Below are 26,358 nucleotides of genomic sequence, written 5' to 3' on the forward strand. Positions count from 1 at the left end.
GACGCAATTAACGCACATGCTCCGCTCAAACAGATTAAAATGTCCGCTTGTTACTTGTTTTTTGGTGTTTGCCGCCCTCTGTTGGCGCTTGAGTCCAACTGATTTTATGGGTTAGTACCATGAGTGATCATGGTGTAATTATTGACATCAACAATGGCGAGCTACTAGTTCATTTTTTGATTGAAAATTTTACAAATTTTAATAAAACGCAAACATTAAGAGGGGGTTTTAATATAAAATTTCTATAACTTGCACTAACATTTATCTTTTAAGAACTACAAGTCTTTCTATCCATGGATCGCTTTAACAGAATGTTAATGCCATCCAGTTGATTTATTGTTATAATACACACAGTACTTATGCACCGTATGTTGAATGTATATATCTATCTTGTGTCTTGTCCTTCCATTCCAACAATAATTTACAAAAAGATATGGCATATTTTATAGATGGTTTGAATTGCGATTAATTATGATTAACTAATTTTTAAGCTGTAATTAACTCGATTAAAATTTTAATCATTTGACAGCCCTGGTTATTAGCAATTGTTTCTACAAAATGGGTAAGGGACAAGACTTTTGTCAGGGACTTTAAGTCGTTGTAATATCAGTCATCAATTTCTAAGTGCATACGTCACTATTTGTAAGATTGCACAACACCGGTAGTGTTCGTCTAGTGACAGTGACAAACTACGTGATCACCTTGACCATCCATAAAACATGGCGCCCTCCGTAGGTCAAAACATGTACTAAAGTTTTATATATTTTTAAATCAATGGCAATATTTGTTGTGTTTCTAATAACATTTTAGTAAAAGAACAATTGTGACTTATTAGAGCCTACAAGTCTTTAAATCCAAGGTTCCCTTTGAAGGAGAAAGAAATCTGAACAGAAGAGAGACGACATGGCGTGATGACACGGAATACGTGTGCACCAGACCTTAGCTCCGGGGATGCCGTCCAGTCCCGGGATGCCAAGATCCCCCTATGGACAGCACAACACACACACAAATTGCTTCGTCAACATTATTTCTCCAGAGTCTACTTTACACTTGAAATTTGGATTATTCTCAAGCATGCATAGTGGAAAGCTCTTAGAAATATCATTCCCGTCGGTCATTTGCGCTGGAATAAATGGCTTTCATTTCCCCCCGCCGAGAAACACCTGCACTGTGTCCTCTTTGTTTGCTTTGGGAATTTGATGCGTGATTTTACGATGAGCGATTTTTTTTTCACCCCCCTCGTGTGAGAACTACAATAAAAAAAAGCCCCCAAAACGAAGGTCGAGGATTAACAACTGCAGCGTTTAAATGTGTTTTTACTGGAATTAACTCACCTTCAGTCCGTCAACACCTGGAATACCGGGAGGCCCCAGCGAACCCTGAGAAAGAGAGGAAAAAAAGGCTTTAAGCACATTAATTATAATTGCATTGAGTGTGGATTGAAAAATTTCAAAAACCATGAAAAATTTAAGTCCCTTGCAAAAGTATTCGGCCCCCTTGAACCTTGCAACCTTTCGCCACATTTCAGGCTTCAAACATAAAGATATAAAATTTTAATTTTTTGTCAAGAATCAACAACAAGTGGGACACAACCGTGAAGTGGAACAAAATTTATTGGATAATTTAAACTTTTTTAACAAATAAAAAACTGAAAAGTGGGGCGTGCAATGTTATTCGGCCCCCTTGCGTTAATACTTTGTAGCGCCACCTTTTGCTCCAATTACAGCTGCAAGTCGCTTGGGGTGTGTTTCTATCAGTTTTGCACATCGAGAGACTGACATTCTTGCCCATTCTTCCTTGCAAAACAGCTCGAGCTCAGTGAGGTTGGATGGAGAGTGTTTGTGAACAGCAGTCTTCAGCTCTTTCCACAGATTCTCGATTGGATTCAGGTCTGGACTTTGACTTGGCCATTCTAACACCTGGATACGTTTATTTTTGAACCATTCCATTGTAGATTTGGCTTTATGTTTTGGATCATTGTCCTGTTGCAAGATAAATCTCCGTCCCAGTCTCAGGTCTTGTGCAGATACCAACAGGTTTTCTTCCAGAATGTTCCTGTATTTGGCTGCATCCTTCTTCCTGTCAATTTTAATTATCTTCCCTGTCCCTGCTGAAGAAAAGCAGGCCCAAACCATGATGCTGCCACCACCATGTTTGACAGTGGGGATGGTGTGTTCAGGGTGATGAGCTGTGTTGCTTTTACGCCAAACATATCGTTTTGCATTGTGGCCAAAAAGTTCAATTTTGGTTTCATCTGACCAGAGCACCTTCTTCCATATGTTTGGTGTGTCTCCCAGGTGGCTTGTGGCAAACTTTAAACGAGGCTTTTTATGGATATCTTTGAGAAATGGCTTTCTTCTTGCCACTCTTCGATAAAGGCCAGATTTGTGCAGTGTACGACTGATTGTTGTCCTATGGACAGACTCTCCCACCTCAGCTGTAGATCTCTGCAGTTCATCCAGAGTGATCATGGGCCTCTTGGCTGCATCTCTGATCAGTTTTCTCCTTGTTTGAGAAGAAAGTTTGGAAGGACGGCCGGGTCTTGGTAGATTTGCAGTGGTCTGATGCTCCTTCCATTTCAATATGATGGCTTGCACAGTACTCCTTGAGATGTTTAAAGCTTGGGAAATCTTTTTGCATCCAAATCCGGCTTTAAACTTCTCCACAACAGTATCTCGGACCTGCCTGGTGTGTTCCTTGGTTTTCATAATGCTCTCTGCACTTTAAACAGAACCCTGAGACTATCACAGAGCAGGTGCATTTATACGGAGACTTGATTACACACAGGTGGATTCTATTTATCATCATCGGTCATTTAGGACAACATTGGATCATTCAGAGATCCTCACTGAACTTCTGGAGTGAGTTTGCTGCACTGAAAGGAAAGGGGCCGAAGAATATTGCACGCCCCACTTTTCAGTTTTTTATTTGTTAAAAAAGTTTAAATTATCCAATAAATGTTGTTCCACTTCACGATTGTGTCCCACTTGTTGTTGATTCTTGACAAAAAAAAATAAATTTCATATCTTTATGTTTGAAGCCTGAAATGTGGCGAAAGGTTGCAAGATTCAAGGGGGCCGAATACTTTTGCAAGGCACTGTAGGTTTACGGTAACTTCTGTTTTGATTCTGAATGCTTGAGTCGCCAACTCCATTACGTTAAAGAGCTGCTAAACGCGGCCAGACAACAAGACCTAATTGAGTCTGCTTCAGGGCCTGGCTTGCCAGTCATTAACACACTAGTGTGTCATCATTGCCCTCCCCCTCACGCACACATACGCATCCACTTGAGGCCCTGCCGACATATGACAACGTAGACAGGAAGCGTGTGATTGGGTTACATTGAACAAACACTGGCAGCTACCTGATGGCTGGATATGGCCAACATCTGCTCCTCACATCAACGGTCCTCGGCCTGTATCGCAGCATCTCAATATTCACTCTCTATTCTCCATGCTGGTAGAGCTGTAGCCCTTAACATGTCTCTTCAAGCTTATGCTACGTGTCATATCAAATATCGCGACGGACAACCGCTAAATAAAGTTGCCAATATTGTGAATAAAATAGGTATCTTGCCTTGAGTCCTGGAGGCCCCTCCGGTCCCTGAAAACAATAGACAGAGTTAATATACAGCCGAAACCCCACCATGCTAAATCTCTGATTAGTGCTGAAACAATTAGCATAATTTTACACTATAAGCTGCCTCCCACCAAATTTGACAAAAAAAGCATTTGTTCCCACAGTGCTATGAAAAACTATCTGAACCTTTTGGGATTTCTTACATTTCAGCATAAAATCATCAAATGTTATCTGATCTTTGTCAAAATCACACAGATGAAAAAACTGTCTTCCTCAACTAAAACCACCCAAATATTTCTCGGTTTTCATATTTCAATGAGGATAGCATGCAAACAATGACAAAGGGAGAAAAATAAAGTGAACCATCCGTCTCAGGAGACTTAAAGAGCAATTGAAACCAATTTTACCAAACATTTTGAGTCAGGTGTGTGTCCAATCACTGCTGAGTGGTTTAAAGCTGCCCTGCCCACTATAAAACACACACCTGGTAAGAAATGTCTTTTTTTTTAACCTGTCCTGTTCAGCTGTTTGACATGGAGAATGGAAGTCTAAGTGTCCGGTTGGTCAGAACAGTTTCACATTGAGAATATGACTTACTCCCATAGTGATCATTCAACATATTTTGAGTAATTCGACTAGAAAAATGCTTTGAATCAAATCAATGGTTTGTTTTGAAAGTGTTTGCATTTAGTTTTATTGATATGGGTGAATACATTGCCTTTTAGTGGCAACAGTGAATATGACATAACTCATTTAACATGGCTGAATCCAACTGCTCCCTGTTAAGACCAACAGAAGTTAAAAAAAAAATGCATTTCTAATTTAGTTCACAGGTGTATTTAGCCATTTTTGTGGGAACACATATGGGTCTGTACGATTTTTAAGAGCATTGAATTTTTTTTTTTTTTAAGCATTTTATAGCATTTAAGCTAGTGGACTTTTGCTGTGCAAGTTAACCAAGTTTTCTTCTGTTGTACTTAGATCCTCATTAATGAATTATTTTATGCCGTTTGAGGCTAAAATAAGGCAGTTTTATTTATTTAAATGAAAGTTCAATTCTGCATAGTTTAAAAAAAAACACTTGGGAATTTTATTTTGGATACGCATTTAATGCTATTTTGGAAGTGCAATCTTAGCAAGCCTTTGTTTTATATCTCCTAAAATTGATTCTGCAACACATTAAATGTTCCTAATCTGATTACTCGATTATTCGACTAAACTAGTTGACAGATTGATCGACTACTAAATCAGTCGATAGCTGCAGCCCTATCTGAGATAAGCAAAACCATATCTCGAAAAAACTAAAACCGTCCGACGGGACTCATCCAAGATAGCGACAGCTATAAAATCGAAAATATCAAAGTCAGAATACCTAAAACCAATTTTAGTGTTATCGACAGCGACGAGAACAAAGCGATTGCTTCAAGGAGCAAGGCCTGTTACGTCTGCATGAGTTTCTGAGCTTGATTGTGTTTTACCATTCACCCGCTGTTCAGTTAACACCTGGAAAGTGCATTAGCATGTGGCTTTTCCTTTCACACATCTGAGGCTATTTTAACGAATATAATGAAGTAACTGTGCCGGATGATGTAGTCGAAATGTTTATGTATCCTCCTCCTGCCAAAAATTGATATATCGTTTTAAAAAGGTTTCACTGTCCGAAAAAAATTAAAGGAAGCAACAGGTTGCTACCAAAATCTTTCACTGGCTGCCAATGACTGCACTAGACGTCCAATCCATTTTGACTGGGAGGGTCGAAGATTAGATGTCTTGTGCTGTCAGTGGCACTGAAACAGAGCGTTCACAACAAGTCTCCCCAGTTTTGGGGTCATTTATAGCTCACTCCATGTTCAATTTACACGATTTACAGGTCATTTCCTATTCATCCGGGGATATTCCTGGGTCACCTCCTGTTCAGTAACCCAAAATCAACATTAAGTGATCCGTAAATGCTACAATAGCAACAGAAAATGTCCCAGATATGCCCAAAAACCGAAAGTGACCCAAAATCAATATACGGGTAGTCCCCAGATTATGGACGAGTTCCGTTCCTACGCTAGCGACGTAACCCGAATTTCTGCGTAAAGTTTAAGTACCCCTAAATCTCAAAATAACGATCCAAAAACATGTATTATATATCATTGTACTGTCCTCGCCGAGACGTTTGAGCTAAGTCCTAGTAGTTGGACAGCGAGCCAAGCTGTAATCTTTACTCTGTGTCTCTCACTCAGCTGCATGACTTTGTGGGAGAAAACGAGCTCTTCTTCGTGTGTACATGTGCTCTTACTCGTGTGTGGAAGTACTACCTGCGACTGGAGACAAAACTGTCGGACGAGACTCCGGTGTCGTAAAGTCGAAATCACATAAGTCCAATACGTCGTAACCCCATTATTACCTGTATTCGAGAATGTGATTTCCTGAGCCTTGTATCCAAATTGTATCGTATCGTGGGGTACCCAGAGGTTCCTATCCCTACCCTATGTTACGGTCCGTGGATGTGCAAAACAAGACTGGACCCCTAAGCAGACAACAAGGGAGACAGTCAAAAGGTTTACTGACTGCAAACAAAACATTGGAGAAGACGGATAACAAAAAGGGACCATGACAACACGTCGACGGGATCACAAAACTAACCTGAGGGTAAATTAAACTGGGAGGCAAATAGGCTATTACTGTAATGAAACAAACTAACCAAGCACTCATATACCTGCACAAGGTAGAGGATTTCAAACGAGGGCAAGAGGCAAGCAAACCAAGGTAGTAGTGAAACTAGCTAAATATGAATGAGAGGCTCGAGAGTACAAAACCGTTTGATGGCGACTAGCAAGACAATATCTCTGCAACCCTTCTATGGGTTGCCTCCGTTTAAATACGCCGCTGATTGGCTACCGAACTTGAGAGCAGGAGGGTGACCACTAATGCCATGCCTCGAAACCCCTAACATACCTTCCCACGGAAAACATCTTTCATCCAGGAAGGTGAGAAAAGAGGGACCAAGTGATTTGCTCCGGATTCAGGCCCACTGACCGCAGCCCGGGATTGGAAAATACGGCTGGACCTCAGCTAGAGGCTCACCTTCCCACATGAAATTGCAGCAACTAACCTCGTCCTCGAGATATGCCGATCTAGCAGATGAAGCCGAACGGAGTGGCCGGAATGTGAAGGTGTGTCCAGTGGAGGTCGGTTGTAGAGGCTTTGTATCCAGGCCCACCACAAGGCTTCTGAAGGACGTAGCAATCAGAGGGCAGGCCCAATGGAAGGCAATCAAAGAACTTGTCACTACAGCAGAACTGAGCAGTCACTGTCTGTGGCTGAAACGTAAAGATGCAACATGGGCTGCCAAATGCCTGCGTGGTGCCACCGCACACCCGGGTCTGATCATCTCGTGGTGGGCCATCCATCCTCAGCAGAGGGTGCAAAAACACCCTTTGATGCTTGAGGCAAACAACTGATAAAATTGTGGGCTGGTGGCACCATGTGATCATTGCCAAATTCTACCCCACCCAAGAGGACATCTCCAACGTTCGATTCATGTGCTGAATGTTAGGGATCTTTAACAGCTGGTCCTATTAAGAAGTTTTTGGCCACAGCTGCGTCCGGGGAACACAGCTCACACTCAGTAATGAGAACAATTACCAGCAGCCGAATGTGACACCCTACTATAATAACTTGTAAAATTAATCTGAAGAATCTGAAACCACGGTTAGTCGGGAAAGGTTGGAGTGTCCTCTCTAGGTGCAACAAAATCCCGGACTATGAGATCAGAAGCTTGACTATCAAGTAAAGGAATTCGGCTCCCTCCTGCCAAGCTGCGGAAACGGCGACAGCCGAACGAAGTGCTGCTCTGCTGGCCCCGCCTCCGTGAGTCAACCGGTGGGGGCCGGCGTTTCCTTCCTGTGTTAACCCTTTGTACTGACTCCATGTTCCAAAAGTTTGAAGAAGGCTCACCGAAAACAGGTTGACAATTTATTAGTCGACACTGGTCAAAAAACAAGGCAAAAACAGACAATGGAGGGACAATTCTGGATCCAGGGTTGTCAAAACAACTGCTACATAGCAATGTTTCCGGGCAGCAAACCGTTTGTTATCTCAGTATCCAGTCTTTTTGAAGGCTGCGTTGGAGTGGGCCGGGCCGAAGGTATGGCTGGGTGTTGTTTTGGGATCATCCCTCTATGGCCGGTTTTGGGCGGTTAGGTTCGTGCGTCCTCCTTCGTGGCTGGGACGTGGCTGCCACAGCGACCGACGCCGGTTTTGACGTCCCGAGCGCTCGCTATCAACTTGTTATCCGGGCTGGGCGAGACGCTACTTGTTTTAGGACAGAGCACCCTGCTCTTTGTCCTTGGAGTGGCCGGGAGAACTGATTGCAAGAGTTGGTGCGTCAATCTTGCTTGTGACGCACATGTTGGGCTTCTGTGATAAGATGGCGTTGAGTATCTATTCTGCTTCTTTTCATTAAACTATGGTGTGCTATTCATTTTAGGTGTGTTAGAGTAGTACAAACAATCCTACAGTACATATGAGAAATGGTACTATTCCCTGATTGATTATATTAAGTGTGTTAGAGTAATGCAAACATTATATGGTGTGTGCGAGAAAGATAACTATTCCCTTCATTCCCCCTCACGAGCCCCGACAGGGGATCGTGAAAACATGGATGAGGCCTTAGAACTTAGCCTTAGCAAGTGGTGAAAAAAAATTTAGCAATTGATGACAGTTTTAACAGGGATGGGCGAAATTTGCAAGTCCCCCTCAGGACTCCTGTTAAATACTCTATAAAACAATTTACTTCCGCTTCAAAGGGTTAATCCTTGGTTGCCTCTGGTCTCGTGGCTATAGGCATTAGCTCAAAGTGACCTCTTTGTACAGGTGTATTGAGAACAATTTCTCCATGATCAATTAGACAGGCTACCAATCAAGTTAGTCCTGTCGCTAGGAAAAATGAGATATACATTAATTCATCCCAGCCACGAAGGAAGACGCACGGTTAGCACACCATAGTTTAATGAAAAGAAGAAGAATAGATAGGCCTGGTGGCATCTGGTTTAGATGCGTCCAGGACATGTCGCGAAGAGACGATGTCTTCCAGCTGGTCAGGAAATACCTCGGGTATGCCCCCCGGAAGTGGTTGACAAATAAGAGGGAGGTCTGAGCTTCCCTTCTCAAGATGCTGCCAACATGATCCAACCTCGGATAAGTGGAAGAAAATGGACTATCGAGGACTGGCAAGGCCCAGCGAAAGCATTCTCAACAACTCTACTAGCAAACCCTCAGTAAGCAACTTTGATTGTCTCAAGAAAATGACTTATCCTTAGAAAAGTGAAGCTGTGTCAAGTGTATACTCAGCTTCAAGAGCATTCCCTCCTTTTGCCTTTGTCAAGCCATCGTCAGCGGGGCTCGGTAAACATCTTTAAAACTCACTAGGTAGCCTATGTGAGTGTGTGCATATGCCACTCGCCTGAGCGCTAATTAGCTTGGCTCCATCTGAGAACACTCAGAGCTACTGGCTGAAAAGCAGCATTGGGGAGAGGGTCAAGAGCTCCCTGTGGTAATCCCGGGTCCTTTGTTCCTGCCAAACCAGGATCAGTACAATGCGTTTGCTCCTAAACGATAAGTACAACCAATGCTAACAAAAGCCAAGCAATCGGAAACAGTGCTTATCCGCTTTCATCAAAGCTCTGGAAATGACAAACAAAAAGGAAATAATGGCAATTCAGGAAGGTCTGGAAAAGAGCAGGATGCGAGCTTCTCTTGAACTAATCGGTTCCCACTCTATAATATCGGCAATTTGATGTTTTTCCTTCAATAGGTGGAGGCGATTTTGTTCTTTCCTGGATTTATTTTTTGACTTGTTTTCCAGTCGTATGCTTTACCGACGACGCTGTAGGTTAGCATAACAGTGTGCTCACCGCAATCTTACTGTGGCGTTTGCTTAACTTAAAGGGTGAACATTTCAATCATGAAGCTTTGGGGAGAAACGTAAACAAAACGGAAGAGTTGGCGAGGACGTCGCACTGCCCATGCACTGCGTTAGCATCAGGCTACTGAATTTTTAACGTAATTTTGGTGGAATGGAAGGAATGTAAGGCAAGACATAGTGGAGTTTAAAACAGAAAAAACACTGTCTTCAGACAATAAACAGGACATAATCACTCTTAAGATGTACATTACAAAATGTTTTATGTATGTAGATGTAAAAAACATGATTGAAGAGGATTATGATATCAAAAAACTGGAGTCCGCAGAAGCAGTGGCGGAACAAATGTGAACAGGGACTGGGTACGAAGGGCATAACTGGGCCCCTCTAGAGATATTTTAACACTTAATGCGAAAGCTCAGAATTTTTTACATTATGTTTAATCTTTGAGTTAGCGGGGGTTTAATTAGTCCGTGGAGTTGATTTCAACAAATTCCGTGCAGTTTGTAAGTCATTTGTTAGTTTCAGGTCTCATGAGTGGCTAAGCTAGCGTGAGTCAATGATGCCAAGGCGTCGCGCAAAGAATGACGAACCGACATGTCAATAGTGATGATGTCTATGATTAGGGACAAACGGGAGGTTGACCCGCCGAGCAACAATTGCTAACGTCATGAATATTAATGAGCAAAAGTGACGTGTTGCTTGCGGTACGCCATTGACTTGCGCTAGCTTGGCCACTTCAGAGCTCTAAAGCTAACAAATAACTAACAAACTTAACGGAATTTGTTGAAAATAAACTCCAAGGACTAATTAAACCCTCGCTAACTTGAAGATTAAGCCTGATGTAAACAATTCTGAACTTCCCCTTTAACACTGGAAGTCCCGTTTATTTTTTTTTTTTGACTATAAAAAAATACCAGAAAGGAGTCAAATGACCCCGATACCAAACTGACCACTAAGCTTTGTCAAACAATAGACCACTCGAACAAGCAATCAAGAAGGCCACCGCCCTACAAACTCCTGTGGAGTCGCTGCCTGAGTGTGAGGGGGGGTTCACTCTGGATAGCTGCAATTAGCATCTTGAATATAAGAGACGGGTGGACTTGTTCGTGGGTCTTGCAAAGGAATTGGCTCGCTCTAATGTGGGTGCAAAGAAGGCACAGAAGGAAAAATTGCCTCGGCAACAACCTCCAACACCTAGCCCTGGGAAAAGGGCGAAGTGTTGTATGTCACCACATAAAAAATGTTTTTTTTTTTTTTTTTTTTTTTTTTAGAGCTGTCAAAATTATCGCGTTAATGGGCGGTAATAAATTTTTTAAATTAATCACATTAAAATATTTGACGCATTTAACGCACATGCCCCGCTCAGACAGATTTAAATGACAGTACAGTGAAATGCCCACTTGTTAATTGTGTTTTATGGAGTTTTGCTGCCCTCTGCTGGCGCTTGGCGGCTTCAGCAGCCATGAGCATTGTGTAAGTAATTATTGACATCAACAATGGCGGGCTACTAGTTTATTTTTTGATTGAAAATTTTACAAATTTTATTAAAACGAAAACATTAAGAGGGGTTTTAATATAAAAGAAAATTCTGTAACTTGTACTAACATTTATCTTTTAAGAACTACAAGTCTTTCTATCCATGGATCGCTTTAACAGAATGTTAAATAATGTTAATGCCATCTTGTTATAATAAACAAATACTTGTGTCTTATCTTTCCATTCAAACAATAATTTACAGAAAAATATGGCATATTTTATTGATGGTTTGAATTGCGGTTAACTACGATGAATTAATTTTTAAGCTGTGATTAACTTGATTAAAAATTTTAATCGTTTGACAGCCCTAGTTTTTACATATATTATAATATATTTCTGTCTCCATCCCTGTACTCGTGTATAATGCCCACCATGATTTTACATTGATTTTGGGGGAAAAAAAGTGCGCGTTATATTCGGGAAATTACGGTATGTAAAAAGGTTGTCCACCCGATTGCCTTCCTGAGCGGTCCACTGTCCAATGAAGCCAAGGCAGCCCTCGCCCACAAACACTCAAGATGCTAATTGGAGCAATCCAACCCTGTTGCTTTGCGAGTGTGAATGGGAGTGACAAATGAGGACCATTGTGCTCACAAAAGATATGCTGATTAGGGTCAGATATCCTTCTCTGGTTACAAAAGTGATTTTTATCAACTGATCCACCTTTGGTAGTTTTAGTGTTAATGGGGACCAGAATCGAACTTGTAACTTGTAAAAAGGAACACAGTTAGCATAGAAATATCATATTATAAGTGGAGATTTGATGAAGTAGTTGTACTCAATTGCCTTCCAAAAACAGCTGAAAACTAGCTTGTTTAAAATTTACTCTCCATGGAATTCCCTCCTTTTTCTCTTCTCCTTTCCACCAAAGAGGAGGGGCTTTAGCGCTACCCCGCAAGAACTTCAAATCCTCCTAACCAGCACCATATGTCCTCGAAGGTCTGCTGGAAAACTTTAGAATCCCCTCCATGCCTCTTCAACTATAGCATACATGGGAAAAGAGGACTCTTTGACGGCGTAAGACGTCCAATCCGTTTGAAGTTCATTTGCTGCCACCCTCCCACATCAAACGGATTGGACGCCTACTCACGATAAACTAACGTCTATCATCGTCAATGACACTGAAAAGCGACATACTAAACTTTTCCACAGCTTGTCGTGTTGCCTTAATCCTTACAAGACTTTTAAAGCAATTTATGTCACTGTTCATGACAGAGTGCTCTTTAATAGCCACGTTTTTGTGCTACATGTTAGCGTACGAATTAAGATGTAGCATTAAAAAAATTGAAGATGATTTGCTGACTAATTTTGGCCGAAAGCAAAAGGCGCTCCTCAGCCAAGCCGTAGCATAAATCGTGTTTTAGACCCAAGTGCGTATATGTCAATTCGCGGCGTGTTTATGTTACACAGCTAACGCTAATCACACAGCCGTTTTATTTGACTATTTTGAGACGTAAAGCTGCAGAGTTCATGTATACATTTGGCTAAGTGACGGTTAGATTTACCTCCAAAGGGTTTCTGCTTGTTTATATCCTGTTCGGAGTAACTGACACACTTTGAAGTACTGCTATAATGCCCTTTTTGTGAATACTTCCAGTTCTCAAGGTGAAATGTGAACGTTTACACACAAATAGTGATTACTTGTAGGAAAAGCTTGCTCTTACCACAGGTCCGCTTTCTCCTGGAATCCCTTGATCACCCTGGAAGGAAAGAGTTCACGGCATTAAAAGTGGTTTTGTTTCGCAGGTAACACCTGCGCTAATCACTCAAGCTAACTGAAACGGTTTTTCCCAGGTTTAGTAAAAAAATGACACTTGTCATGACTAAGACAAGACTGAGCATCATTAACATCGAAGTGTCAAACTAGTAGAAGTTATGGTTTCTTTCAGATATGTTTGTCTGCCCTGATTAATGGACAACTAATCAAAGGCCCAGATAGAGTTATTTTTTTTGTAGGGTTGTTCCGATCATGTTTTTTTTTTTGCTCCCGATCCGAAAACTCGGACGAATATATAAATTCAACATATCGTACATAAGTACTGTATTTGTTTATTATGACAATAAATCCTCAAGATGGCATTTACATTATTAACATTCTTTCTGTGGGGGATCCACGGATAGAAAGACTTGTAATTCTTAAAGGATAAATGTGACTTGGTATATTGTGACTAAATATTGCCATCTAGTGTATTGAGCTTTACTGCAGTCATTTAACTTCTGCCCAAATGCATGATGGGAAGTGCAACCGTGACTGTGCGTGGGGATACCAATTGATATATCTTCTCTGCGTTGGGAGAGAACATACGGTGTTAAGAAACTGATCAACTACTACTTTTCTTCCCCACATTCACGTTATATTTAATTGCTGAGAGAGGTATTGTAAGGCTTTAGCCACATAAAAAATGGCTCCAAAGACTGTCAAAATTCTCTCTATTCATTATACACTGCCTTTTAGCGCTATCTATAAGTAAAACGGCATCTTTATAGATTGAACGTGACAATGCGTGAGTGGGTCGTGCAGCGCAGTGATTAATTAAAAAAATTAATTACCGCCGTTAACGCAATAAATTTGATAGCCCTACATTAAGCCAAAACTACTCTGTATGAGTGTAAGACATTTTGTCTGTAACATTAAATACAATTAGAAAACGATTTAAATAAAATTTTTTTTAAAAAGGCATGTCCGATATTTTTTTGCCGATTCCGATACTTTGAAAATGATGTGATCGGACATCCCGATCGATCGGGACATCTTTAGTTTTCAGTTTTTTGGGGGGGAATGGGATTTCTTTGGCGCGCCGCACAGCCCAAACCGTCTGCCCGATCGGCACCGTTCAAATAAACAACCGGAATTTTCACGCCACGCAGGGAATTTTTTGAACGACCCCGAAAAATTTTCCGTGCACCCGTAAACCCATTCTGTCTCTCATGGTTGAGGTTTACCCATGTTGACAATTACAGGCCTCTCTAATATTTTCAAGTGGGAGAACTTGCACGATTAGTGGTTGACTAAATAATTATTTGCCCCACCGTAATTGCTTTAAAAAAAATAAAAACCGAGAGAGCTGTTGATGAAGATTCCTGCCAGGGTTTCAGCTTTGGGTTCATCTAAACAGGCTCGAGTTTTACACTGAGTAATTATAAGTATTGAGAAACTATTTTATAAAAAAATATACTGTACAGAAAGTAATTTCGGAACATTTTTGGTTTGTGGTGTGCTGTGAGTTTTTTTTCCCAATGTAAAAACGTGCCGGGACTCAGAAAAGGTTGAAAAACGCTGCCATATTCAATAGATGACAATCTTGGCGAAAAGTATAGCTGTCCTAAGCAGCCTGATTCAGAATTCCCTTCAAGAATGATGGGAAACATAAAACGCTCATTATTAAATTATTATAAATATTCTTGTAAGTTAACTTTATTGCTGACACTGCGTTTCGGATCATCATGATGTTGTGCCCACCCCACCGCCCCAAAAGTTAAACTCCACCTACGACTTTTGCGGGCCACGCAAAACGAGGCGACGGGCCAGATCTGGCCCACAAGCCTTAGATTTGACACTTGTAATATACAATTTCCCCTTTTACATTCACATTGGAAGACTCTGGCTTCTTTCCCTCTGGTTGAATCGCAGTGGGAGAAATAAATTACGAGAAGAAAAAGCGCTACGTGCCAGTGACGGTTTCATTCCTTGGAACCGCATCAACTATTGCAACTGTGACTGGAAGCGCTGACAATCATCAGAAACTTGGAGCTAACAACACTTAATTTCTCTGCACAATAGAGCTCATCTGGCACTCCCAGAAAGACTTTAACTGGCTGTAATTGACGGGCATTTCTGCTTCTTCGTCTCGCGCAAAGTGTCTCGCGCATCAATTAGCGTGATGCCGGCGAGGTGGACATGGAAAATGTTGTGCTGAAAACAACACAGCCAAGTGTATGTAAATCTATACAAGGAAGCGTTCTCGTGGGAAGCACAATCATGTTGCGCTTGTCGAGCCTTCATTAGAGCGGTTTGTATTGGAACAAAGCATCCCGGCACAGTCGGAGTCAAATTAAATATGACAAGCAAAGGAGCTGGTGGGAGAAAATACCCCCAAAACATTTCCATTCAAATCAGAAGTACATAGTATACATATTTAAAAGTACGTTGGACCCCTAGGACATTAAGAAAATGTATATGTCAAGACTCACTGGTAGGCCTGGTACGCCTCTTGGCCCATCTTTGCCTGTGTCCCCTGGGGGCCCCCTTGGGCCAGGCGGACCTGGGGGCCCGGGAGGTCCAGGTGGTCCAGCTTGCCCCTGATCCCCCTGTCCAGCAAAAAAAAAACTCAGCCTGGCACAACGATTAAAAGGAAAGACAACACCTTCATGTATGCTAATCGCTAATTTCCTAGACCTTTGACAATGGTGATACCGTAATTTTCAGACTATAAGCTGCTACTTTTTTCCGTCATTTGGAATCCTGCGGCTAATAGTCCAGTCCGTATTTATTTATTTGTGTTGATAACACATGCCTCCTAGCATGCATTGCAGCACTACAGATTTAAATAACAATCAAAATTCATGGTCCGTGCTAATTATTTATTCAGTTACGGTTTCAGTCGTTTCATTAATTGCAAGTAACCAAATATATTAACTAGTAACACTTTATTTGACAGCAGCATCAAACGACTGTCATAAAACTAAATGAACCACCATGAAGCTTTGAACCAATTGGCTGCGAAGCTTCATTTGGCCATGACTGCTACCTTGAGAGGAGAAAATCAACCTCTGCTGCCACCTGCTATATACACTGTTGTCATCGAACATGCCTCCTAGCATGCATTGCAGCGCTACAGATGTAAATATCAAAATTCATGTTCTGTGCTAATTATGTCATCAGTTACTGTTCCAGTTGTTTCATTAATTGCTAGTTATAGTATTTGGCAACACTTTATTAGTGGCGTCATAGGACTGTCATAAGACAGTCATAAGACATGTCATAAGTTATGACATGACACGATCATGCGGCATAACTCAAGGCTTATGACAGATTTGTTAAGTGTCATCGAACAAATTATATTACTAACTTTATTTATGTCCAGCTCGGATCTTTTACATCCATTCAAAAGTGAGATAATTTGCCGGTTAACACTAAATGAGATCTCTTATAAACATTCAATAATGCTCATGACAGTGTCATGATTGTCTAATGACAGTCTTATGGCACCACTGTCAAATAAAGACAGTCATAAGACATGTCATAAGTTATGACATGACACGATCATGCGGCATAACTCAAGTGTCATCGAGCAAATTATATTACTAACTTTATTTATGTCCAGCTCGGATCTTTTACATCCATTCAAAAGTGGGGATAATTTGCCAGATAACACTAAATGACATCTCTTATAAACATTCAATAACGCTCATGACAGTGTCATGATTGTCTAATGACAGTCTTATGGCAGCACTGCCAAATAAAGTGTCACCAAATACCATAACTAGCAATTAATGAAACAACTGGAACAGTAACTGAAAACATCATGAGCACAGAACATGAATTTTGAGTGTTATTTACATCTGTACAACTGCAATGCATGCTAGCAGACATGTTTGATGACAACAGTGTTAACAGCAGGTGGCAGCAGAGCTTGACTGTCTCCCCCAAGGGAGCAGTGATGACCAAATGAAGCTTCTTGAAGCAATTGCAGCCAATTGGTTCAAAGCTTCATGGTGGTTCATTTAGTTTTATGACAGTCGTTTGATGCCGCTTTCAAATAAAGTGTTACCAGTTAATATATTTGGTGTAAATATCCCATAATATAGTGAAGACAGCTGCGGCTTATAGTCCAGCGCGGCTTATCGATGAACAAATACCGTTTTCGTGTCACATTTGGTGGGCGGCGGCTTATAGTCAGGTGCGCCTTATAGTGCGAAAATTACAGTAATTATATTTAAACACAAAAAAGTGACACCCGTCACAGGCGCTGCCATTTTATTATGTCATTTATACCCACGCACATGCACACTAGGAGACTCGAGCCAGTGGCGGAACAAATGCGAAAAGGTGCAATGAGTATAAACGTCCCTCCGAAGTGATCCGTCAATGGGCTTATGAATAAATATTTTGCAGGCCCCCTCAAGATGATCGTTCGAATGGGGGTCGAGGGGGTCATAGTGGAAAATTTTGCAGGATCATTCAAATAGGTTGGGGGGAGGGGTAAAGATTTTTTAACATTTACAATATATCGTAGCTCGCACATCATCTTACCTTTCTGTTTGAATCTCCTCTCAACACCCGCAAAACAGCCCCGGTGCAGCTGAATACCCAGCACACCCCTAAGCTCCGCCCCTGACTCAAGCACAGGTGCATGGGATAACGGTATTAATGACTATGACTCACATTTGATTGGTTAAAACAATACTCAGGTTATTTGTTTACGTTTTTCGCTAATATCACTTATCAAAAAAAAGTTTTTTTCATTGTAATTGACATGATAAAGGTGTTGTCTTATCCTTTAAATGCTAAGGCAGCTTTGGTCATTCCAAAATTGGAGGACATTTAGGCTTCAAAATCCTGCAAAAATGATCTTTAACTTTACCGCAGTGGTTCTTAACATTGCTAAAGGTACCGAACCCAACGTGTACACATCAAAATAGGATAATAACATTTTTTTAATTGTATTTTTTTATTTTTTTTAACCCTTTTTCAAATTCAACACTGATATAGCTAAGCTAGCAAGCTAATAAATAAGCAAATTCCTGTTCTAATTTCTTATTTTGAAAGGCTGTTTTTAAGGAGGTCAAAATTTGAGTCCACACTGCCCATGGCTCTTATATTTCCTCATATCAAGTGCTAGTCAACCTTCCACTTAGCAAACCAGTTTCTCTTCCCATCAGATTAAGGACCAGCAGTTGAGAGAAATTGGATAAAGCCTTAAATTAGGGGCAAATCAGTCCTAAACTTGCTCTAAAACACCACTTTGCCTAGATTTAGTCAGTGTATGAAAATGCGTGTCTTAACCTTCACCGAACCCCTTAGACTTACTCACCAAACCCCAGGGTTTCGATCGAACCCAGGTTAAGAACCACTGCTTTACTGATTTTCCACTACGAATACATCAATAATATAGTGTATCATAAAAGTGAGTACACCCCTCAAATTTCTGCAGATATCTTTTCATGGGACAACACTGACAAAATGACACGTTGACACAATGAAAACTTAGTCCGTGTGCAGCTGATATAATAGTTAATTTATTTTCAACTCAAAATATAGCCATTAATATCTAAACCCCTGGCAACAAAAGTGACTACACCCCTTAGAAACTACATCCCTAAATGTCCAAATTGAGTACTGCTTGTCATTTTCCCTCCAAAATGTTATGTGACTCGTTACAGGAGTGCTGTCTGAGCGTCACATCCAAATGCTTTCTTTGAAAGATCATCGCAGGAGTGCTGTCTGTCACCAGGAGGAAGCCTCTTCTGAAGACTGTACACAAGAAAGCCCGCAAGCAGTTTGCTGAAGACATGTCAAAAAAGCACATGGATTACTGGAACCATGTCCTAAGGTGTGATGAGATGGGCGGGCTTTCTTGTGTTCCGTTTTCAGAAGAGGATTCCTCCTGGGGTGACAGCCATGCACACTAATTTGATGTAGAGTTCGGCGTACGGTCTGAGCACTAACAGGCTGACCCCCCACCTCTTCAATCTCTGCAGCAATGCTGACAGCACTCCTGTAACGAGTCACATGGCATTTTGGAGGGAAACTGACAAGCAGTACTCAATTTGGACATTTAGGGCTGTATGTAGTTTCTAAGGAGTGTACTCACTTTTGCTGCCAGGGGTTTATATCACCGATATAGTCGTTGCTGCTATGCTAGCTGTGGATACTAGTCTTCCGTTGCGTCGGGGAATTTACGTCACACTTTCGGGTTTGGGAAGGGACATTTAACGGAGTGCAAAAAAACTAAAAAAAACGCAAATTATCCTTGCAATTACGTGTTGATAATGTCATGGTTGTTTTGACGAACTCGTCCAAAGTTTAGATTCGTATAATTTCACCAAAATCCGGAAAGCTCTTCACTTGCCCTTTAATGGCTATATTTTGAGTTATTGTGAGGGGAAAATAAATTAACTCTATTATATAAGCTGCACACAGACTACTTTTCATTGTGTCAAAGTGTCATTGTTGTCCCATGAAAAGATACACTTAAATATCTGCGGAAATGCGAGGGGTGTACTCACTTATGTGATACACTGTGGATAATAAACCACGGAAAGCTTGACTAGCTTTTAGCTGATTAGCAAAATGAGTACCTAGGCATAATCAACAGCAAATCTGTACGAATGTTAGCTTTTTCTCAGTCGAAGAAGCTAGCTGTTTAGCTAGCTGGTGGGTGTGAACAATACAGTAGAAACGAATCATTTTAGAGCTACTAGACTTATTTGGTATTTTTAAAAAGACTCACAATATATTGCCCTCCATTTCTGGAATGACCCTGTTCGCATATCACGTCGTATGGAAAACCAGCCATGTTTTAAAGTCTTGCATGCGTGCAGATAGAGAAGTGACTACGAGACTCCAGCCGCTACCTTAATGAGACGCCGTTTTATGAGCTGCTGGTCAGCGGAAAGAAAGCCGTGATTGATCTTAGGGAAGACCATCTGAGCAGGTGTGCAGGTCAGAGGCGAGAGAAGGTTGAAGGAGGAGAAGATCCCGAAGAAGAAAAAGAAGGAGGAGGAAAATAGAAAACAGATTGAATCAGAGAACTAAACAGTTTTTTCAGGAAGATTTCCACAAATAATCAGAGAAATCCACACTTCTGCACCACAAGAGGAGGCTTTCAACGGCTCATTTTGGGAGAGCTTTGAGGGTATAATCATACCCGAGTCTGTGGAAAGAAGGGGAATTTCTCCATCTGTGTAAAAAATGCTATCGTCATTGTCCCTGCTGCAGAGCGGGACCCCAGAAGCTGCATGATGCATGAACATCCAGATTGATTCTAAAACCTTTTCCTGCTGTCCACTCGCGGGAGGCAGCGTTAGCGCCCACTGAAGGAGTACAGAAGGCCACATTGATGGATTTAAGGATTTGTGGTGAACCATTGGCATGGACTGTAAAACAGCACTTTGCCACATAGGTTCACCAGCATCGTATTTTGCTTGGCATTTCAATGGACAAAAACCAGACCGCATCTTGGTTTTAGGGATGCTTCTTCTTGTTCCAGATTGTTCCGCATTAGCGGTGCTTTCCACATGAGTACATTTTGGATGAAAAGCGAGTGGGGACAATGGAAGGATGGCTAAATATGGATGTCCTGGCAAGTGCAGCGGAGGGATGCCACTGTGCAGCGAGGTGACACTGCCGCCGACAAACCTTGACGGTCAGGATCTGATTGCTGTGTAATGCGGCTAGCGTGGGGAGACCAGGCAATCCCTGAAGGGATAAACAATGCACTCTGAAGATACTCAAACACAAAACATTTGCAGTCTTGAGAGACTTCAAAATTCTCGAAAAATGAGCCTCCGCTTCAGTCCGGGGGTATCCAAACTATTCCGCATAGGGTCACAGGGTTTCATTCCAACAAATAAGACGACACCTTTTCACCAATCTGGTGTCTTACAAGTGTAATCAGTTGATTGCAGTCGGATGCTGCTTGTCTTGGCAGAAACCTCATTGGTTAAACCGTCTGTGCTCAATCTTTAGGAACAAAAACCAGGATGCACAGCGACCCTTGAGTACAAGTTTGGAGACCCCTGGTATAGACATTTTCTGTTTGTGTCTGCTTGCCTACTTGGTTGCGTTACTGAAGCAGGAGTAGAATAGCAAAAGGACAAACTTAGTTCTTAGACAATTGCATGAGTCACTATGATCCAAGTCACAAGTAAGTCCCGAGTCTTACCTGTTGTGGGCAAGTCAAGTCGAGCAAACTCACGAGGTTATGTTCAGTGAAGTCGAGCCGAGTAACAAGGTTGTAAAGACAAGTCGTGTCAAGTCAAAAGGTTGTCGAGTCACAGGTTAGTCAAGGTTTTCACCATAGTTGCAGTGGATATAATATGCAGTATAGTCTGCAGGGAATTTGACTGATTTTTGGTTGCCATGATGTTCTGTGAGGCCAAGGTGACTAAGCGGATCACTGGCATTTGGGAACCAATCTACGATCTGAGTGTGTCGAGTCAAATTTTCGACTCAAATCAGAGTCTCTGTAACTCGAGTCCAATCGTCTGGTTCTTAGCCTTGTTTGGAGTTCACAGTAGATTTAATATAATTAGCAAGGAGCTTGAATATTCCTCTTTTGAAACAATTACGTTCCGGGGAAACCCAAAAAGTGATGACAACAAAACGGTGGAAACTGTTGAAGGCAGTCTTTCAGGTCCTCCGCGTGTTCGTTTTCAATTCAGGTGAGACGGCTAGACTGGATTGCAGAATAAAGACTGGAGGCAAGAGATCATTACTGCACAGTTTTCATTTCAGAAATTTCTGGGTGCATTCAATGACAGAACAAAAGCTGTGTAGAGAAATGCACACCGATCAGAGAGCTCGGCGTTGCTTATACAGTGGGGAGAACAAGTATTTGATACACTGCCAATGGGAAAACCCATTGGCAGTGTATCAAATACTTGTCCTCCCCACTGTATGCTGTACTTAAAAGGTGGTGTGTCTGTTTTGTGATTAACTTATCTTACAAAATAGGTCATGAGCCTTGCTGGTTGGCAGTTAAAAGTCCATGATTATTGTTGGCAGTTAAAGTCCATGATTATCTGAGGCAAAACTAACTATCTGCAGTTTCAGTGAAAAACAACTGGTCATGCTTGCAAGCATATCAGAAGATTGCATTAGGTGAGATGTATACTGACTTCAAAACCCACAACTTTGAGCATCAAAATTCTAGAAAAATTAGCCTCCTTTTAGTCATTTCCTGGTTGCGTTACTGAAGCAGGAGTAGAAGAGCAACAGGACAAACTTAGTTCTTAGCAGAAAATTACACGAGTCACAAGTAAGTCCCGAGTCTTACCTGTTGTGGGCAAGTCAAGTCGAGCCGAGTCACGAGGTTATGTCGAGTTAAGTTGAGCCGAGTCACAAGGTTGTAAAGAAGAGTCGTGTCAAGTCAAAAGGTTGTCGAGTCACAGGTTTGTCAAGGCCTTCATCATTGTTGCTGTGAACATATTACGCAGTATAGTCTGCAGGGAATTTGATTTTTGATCGCCATGATGTTCCGTGAGGCCAAGGAGACTAAGTGGATCACTGGCAGTTGGGAACCAATCTACGATCCAAGTTTGTCGAGTCACCTTGTCAAATTTGTGACTCAAATCAGAGTCTCTGTGACTCAAGTCCAATCGTCTGGTTCTTAGCCTTGTTTGGAGTTCACAGTAGATTTAATACAACCCGTAGTAAAAAGTATGGAATCACCAGTCTTGGACGAGCACTCACTCAGACATTTTATCATGTAGAGCAAACTCATAACAAGCTTGAAAAAAATAATGAATTAGTTCAAAAGTGCTACTCTTTAGCATTCAGAAACACTAAAAGAAATGAATAAAAAACATTGCAGTGATCAATAAATGTTACTTTTATAGAGCAAGTGCAGGGAAAAAAATATGGAATCATGAGAAACAAAGACCACATCTGGCTTTTATGACAGCTTGCAGTCTCTGAGCCATGGACTTGATGAGTATTCTTCATCAATTTGGTGCCAACTCTCTTTAATTGCGGTTGCCAGATCATCCATGCAGGTCGAGCCTTGTCAATATTCTAGAAAAATGAGCCTCCTTTTAGTCATTTCCTGGTTGCGTCTGCTTTTCTACTTTGTCGTGTTACTGTAGCAGGATTTCAGGAGTAGAAGCTAGCCGTTTAGCTAGCTGTTACCTAGGCTAGGTTCATACCGAAGGTGTACAACTCCGATTTTTTGTCATATGTTTTTTTGGCGTGCCCGTTGAGACTGCCTTTGTCTATTGAGCCTGTTCAAGTATCACGCATATGCACTAATTCGCAGTCCGAGATGCGCTGAGCAAACTGACCCGCATGCGCAGGAGCATCGAAACAAATTACGACAAATGATGAACACACATAAGGACAGTTTGCATTTGTATGAATTCCGATTTGGGGGACTTGACAGTTCAGACTGCAGCCACATTCTGGAAAAATGTGGCCCATATCAGATTTTAACCACATATGCAAGTGACCTAGATCGCATTTAAAATGGTCCACTTTTATACGACTTTTCCCGTTCAGACAGTCAAGTTAATGCCTCACTTGAGCTGGAAAAACACGAAAAAAATCAGATTCGTGCATTAAGACCTTCAGTATGAACCTAGCCTTGGTTCTTAGTCTTGTTCAGCTTTGAGTTCGGGGTAGATTTAATACAATTAGTTAACCGAGGAGCTTGAATCATCCCTTCGTCAACCCATGTTGACATGAAAAGCGAGGAAAACCCTGGCTATTTTAATTTTTCACACAGTGTTGAGCACATTTCCCCAAAAAAAAGCATATTAGATTTCAAACGTGCATTATTTCATGAACTTTTATGGAATTGTGTGTCCCGTGGCACTATAATAAAATCACCAACTAATGATTCCCTGTTGTTTGTGTCACATGCTATAAACAGATGGCGGTGTTTGTTGACATGATTATCACACAATCCACTTTGAACTCAAACGCGGTGGTAAATTGAGACTTGGTGTTGTTTCTACATCAAGGAACATTTGAGCAAACGCTTCCCAAATTACCCGGTCAACAACCCTCATGACAGACACGATCCACTCATGAAAATAGAATAAAGAAGGAAAACATTGGGTTTTGTCGTTTAAAACTGGAAATAAACTTTAATCTCAGTCCAGCAATGTTTAAATAATTTGCCTCGTTGGAACTGAAAGTTCACAGAGGTTCATTCGCAGTTCTTTTTCGGGGTATCCACGCGTTTTACCGTCACATTAGTGAAGCGTCGTGACGTTTACAAAACAAAAAACGAATATGTCTGGAACCACAAAAAAATTAGTGCATTATAATGAAAGCAATGCATTCTGTACGTATCTATATTAGCAATATTAGCCTAGGATTAAAATAAATTGGCTACAAATAATGAAGAATGAATATTGGTTAATCATAGCGTGACATTCCATTCAGATCAGCTCCATCTTGCGTATGCATAATGCAACGCCAACCACTACTACTATTACTGCGCCTTATAATCCAATGCGCCCTACTCTGATGGACCTTATAGCACGGTAAATATGTATTTTCCCTGCAGTTTAACTTCATTACAATATTAACTAATTAGAAGGATGTTTGTGTCATGTTTGTTCTCCTATAGAAATCATATTAAAACTAAAAATATATTTCCCTCCCCCATCTTTTCCCATTTTCAAACAGGAAGTGACCCGGTGACTACAGTTCCAAATACCTTCTGGCCAAGGTTGGTGATTATTAGTAGTGTACCTCTCCAACTACACATACTCAAAACTATGCATTTCCACTTCACCAAAATTTAGAAAATTTGAATTAAAAGGCCTACGTGCATGCTTTGATCAGGTTACAGTTCTCATTTTTGTAGAACTGTGAATCCACAGTTTTTAATACGTTCTGGCCAAGGTTAGTGAATATTAGTAGTGGACCTTTCCGACTACTCATATACTCAAAACTATGCATTTCTAATTTACAGAAAGGTAGAAAATTGGAAGTACTACATGCATACCTTGATCAGGTTACAGTTCTCATTTTTGTGGAACTGTAAATCCACAGTTTTTAATACGTTCTGGCCAACGTTAGTGTATATCAGAAGTGGACCTCTCCGACTACTCACGTACTCATAGCTATGCGTTTTTCCTGTACAAAAATTTAGAAAATTTGAATTAAAAGTCCTACATGCGTACTTTGATCAGGTTACAGTTCTCATTTTCGTGGAACTGTGAATCTACAGTTCCGGATAAGTTCTGGCCAAGGTTGGTGAATATTAGTAGTGTACCTCTCCGACTACTCATATACTCAAAACTATGCATTTTTACTCTACCACAATTTAGAACATTTGAATTAAAAGTCCTACATGCATACTTTGATCAGGTTACAGTTCTCATTTTTGTGGAACTGTAAATCCACAGTTCCGAATATGTTCTGGCCAAGGTTAGTGAATATTAGTCGTGGACCTCTCCGACTACTCATACACACAAAACTATGCATTTCTACTTTACCCAAATTTTGAAAATTTGAATTAAAAGTCCTACATGCACACTTTGATCAGGTTACAGTTCTCATTTTTGTGGAACTCTAAATCCACAGTTCTGAACTAGTTCTGGCCAAGGTTAGTGAATATTAGTCGTGGACCTCGCCGACTACTCATACACTCAAAAACTATGCATTTCTACTTTACCAAAATTTAGAAAATTTGAATTAAAAGTACTACATGCATACTTTGACCAGGTTACAGTTCTCATTTTTGTGGAACTGTAAATCTACGGTTATGAATACGTTTTGGCCAAGGTTACTAAATATTAGTTGTGTACCTCTCCAACTCCTCACATAGTTGAAGCTATGCATTTTTACTCTACCAAAACTTAGAAAATTTGAATTAAAAGTACTACATGCATATTTTGATCAGGTTACAGTTCTCATTTTTGTGGAACTGTAAATCTACAGTTCCGAATTAGTTCTGGCCAAAGTTAGTGAATATTAGTAGTGGACCTCGCCGACTACTCATATCCTCAAAAATTATGCATTTCTACTTTACCAACATTTTGAAAATTTGAATTAAAAGTACTACATGCATACTTTGATCAGGTTACAGTTCTCATTTTTGTGGAACTGTAAATCCACAGTTATGAATACGTTCTGGCCAAGGTTAGTAAATATTAGTCGTGGACCTCTCCGACTACTTATACACCCAAAACTATGCATTTCCACTTTACCAAAATTTTGAATATTTGAATTAAAAATACTACATGCATACTTTGCTCAGGTTACAGTTCTCATTTTTGTGGAACTGCAAATCGACAGTTCCGAATATGTTATGGCCAAGATTAGTGAATATTAGTAGTGGACCTCTCTGACTACTCACATACTTAAAGCTATGCATTTTTAGAGTTCCAAAATTTAGAAAATTTGAATTAAAAGTCTTACATGCATACTTTGATCAGGTTACATTTCTCATTTTTGTGTAACTGTAAATCCACAGATCCGAATATGTTCTAGCCAAGGTGAGCGAATATTAGTAGTGGACCTCTCTGACTACTCATACACTCAAAACTATGCATTTGTACTTTACCAAAATTTTGAAAATTTGAATTACAAGTTCTACATGCATACTTTGATCAGGTTACAGTTCTCATTTTTGTGGCACTGTAAATCCACAG

At 40.8% G+C, this 26,358-nt stretch overlaps 1 protein-coding gene across 1 annotated transcript in view; it reads right to left on the reverse strand.

Annotated features, from left to right (window-relative positions):
- Window positions 1-26,358, reverse strand: part of LOC130927928 (collagen alpha-1(XXV) chain) — a 198,349-nt gene that overhangs the window by 53,901 nt on the left and 118,090 nt on the right. The window contains exons 7-12 of the mRNA XM_057854067.1: window positions 19,609-19,680; window positions 15,223-15,339; window positions 12,696-12,731; window positions 3,576-3,602; window positions 1,335-1,379; window positions 939-983 (exon numbers count right to left, since the gene is read on the reverse strand). Coding sequence (XP_057710050.1) covers window positions 939-983; window positions 1,335-1,379; window positions 3,576-3,602; window positions 12,696-12,731; window positions 15,223-15,339; window positions 19,609-19,680 — 342 coding nt within the window. The remainder of the gene's footprint in view (window positions 1-938; window positions 984-1,334; window positions 1,380-3,575; window positions 3,603-12,695; window positions 12,732-15,222; window positions 15,340-19,608; window positions 19,681-26,358) is intronic.

This window comes from Corythoichthys intestinalis, chromosome 13 (assembly GCF_030265065.1).
Source record: "Corythoichthys intestinalis isolate RoL2023-P3 chromosome 13, ASM3026506v1, whole genome shotgun sequence".
NCBI lineage: Eukaryota > Metazoa > Chordata > Actinopteri > Syngnathiformes > Syngnathidae > Corythoichthys > Corythoichthys intestinalis.